General features: G+C 33.9%; 1 protein-coding gene across 1 annotated transcript in view; it reads left to right on the forward strand.

Annotated features, from left to right (window-relative positions):
- The window catches only part of LOC105627851 (heat shock factor protein-like), a 9,947-nt gene extending 8,588 nt beyond the window's left edge, over positions 1–1,359 (forward strand). The window contains exons 4-5 of the mRNA XM_012209128.1: positions 927–1,057; positions 1,186–1,359. Of these exons, the coding sequence (XP_012064518.1) occupies positions 927–1,057; positions 1,186–1,359 (305 nt within the window). The remainder of the gene's footprint in view (positions 1–926; positions 1,058–1,185) is intronic.
- Positions 1,360–1,725: the final 366 nt, after the last annotated feature.

Consider the following 1,725-nt stretch of genomic DNA (forward strand, 5'->3'; position numbering starts at 1 on the left):
TAAAAATACACTTATTCAACGTGAGAAAGTATGGAAAAACTTAGGAGAAGGCGGAAAGAGAAGAGGAAAAGGAAAATAGGAAAAAGGGAATTCAAAGGCAAGTAAAAGGTGAAGAAATATTATGTTTTGGAACATTACGGGTGTAAGTAATAAAAATAAAGATTTTTGGAACTATATAGACAAGTTTGATTTCATAAGCCTATGTGAAACATGGCTGGAAGAAAATGAGTGGAAAAAAGTTGAGGAGAGGTTACCTAGTTCACATAAATATATGCACATAGGGGGATTTATATTGGGTTGTTCGGAAAGTTCCGATTTTGAAGAAAAATTTAAACTCAGAAGATTTAAATTTTAGTATACATTTATTAAATTTAAATCTTTTGCGGCACGAACTTTCCGAACAATCCAATAGTAGACATAAAGAAAAACTGGGCAGAGGAATTAAACTTGTTATATAAAAATAAGGAAGGAATAGTAATGTCGATTATAAGTACAGGGGAGAAGAAGGTTATAATAATATCGGTATACAATAGAAGTTGAAAAAATTTAAAAGAAAAGTTAGAAAGTATTCTAGGGGACATGGAAAATGAGGAAATAGTAATAGGTGAGGATTTTAATGTAAGAACAAGCGAATTAGTGTTGAGTTGGAAGAAGAAGAAATAGAAAGGAGAAGACAAAGTGATAGGAAACGGAGGAAAAGAGTTGGTAGAGTGGGACGGGGAATATGTTATAGGGATAGTACGGTTATTGATTATGTAATTGCAAATGAAGGTATAAGAGAAAACATAAGGGAATTTGCGATAAGAAATAGGGTGGACTCGAATCACATGCCGTTGTTGCTTAGCATGGAAGGAGAAGAGAAGAGGCAGAATAAAGGAAGAAGAAAAAAGCAAAGAATAAAGGAGATAATTGTATGGAATGAACAGACTATAATAGAACAGATATAATAGATATTCATCAAGAAAAGACAGAAATCTTAGCTAGCGAAGCAGATCAAAAAGAAATAATAATAAAGGAAAAAATGGCAGAGAATCAAGGAAATTGTGCATGGAGGGAGGTAGATGTATGGAAATTTATAAACAAAAAAAAGTAAGAGGATGTGGAGAGATAATATCATTAATCAAGACAGAGGAATGGAGGCAATATTTTATGAATTTTCTAAGTGATACTGAGGTAGATGCATAGGAAAAGGAGGAAATGGAGGCAAAAAATAGAGAAGGACAGGAGGTAGAGGAATTGAAAGAGGAAGAAATTAGGGAGACACTAAAGAAAATGAAGAACAAGAAGACTATGGGATCCATGGAATATATAAATGGAATCCCGATGGAAGTGTGGAAATATGCGGAAGATACGTTATAGAAGGACATGATGGAATTATGGGGACAAGTTTGGAGAAAAGGAGAGATAGAAGATTAGAGGCAAAGTATTATTGCCATTATATAAGAAAGGAGACACAGAATCAATAGGAAATAATAGAGGGATATCGTTATTGTGTACAGCGTAATGGTACGCGAAGATCCTAAGAATTAAATTGGAAGAAGAGGTAAGGAAGAAAAACATAATCCCGGAGATGCAAACAGAATTCAAAAAAGACTGGTCAACGATGGATAACATATTTGTACTGAATCATCTGATTCAAAAGAACAAGCAGACAGAAGTTAGAGAGAGGAAAATATATGCTCTCTTTGCGGATCTGAAGACAGCTTTCGAATAGATAGAGGTATA

This window comes from Atta cephalotes (assembly GCF_000143395.1).
Source record: "Atta cephalotes unplaced genomic scaffold scaffold00010, whole genome shotgun sequence".
NCBI classification, from domain to species: domain Eukaryota; kingdom Metazoa; phylum Arthropoda; class Insecta; order Hymenoptera; family Formicidae; genus Atta; species Atta cephalotes.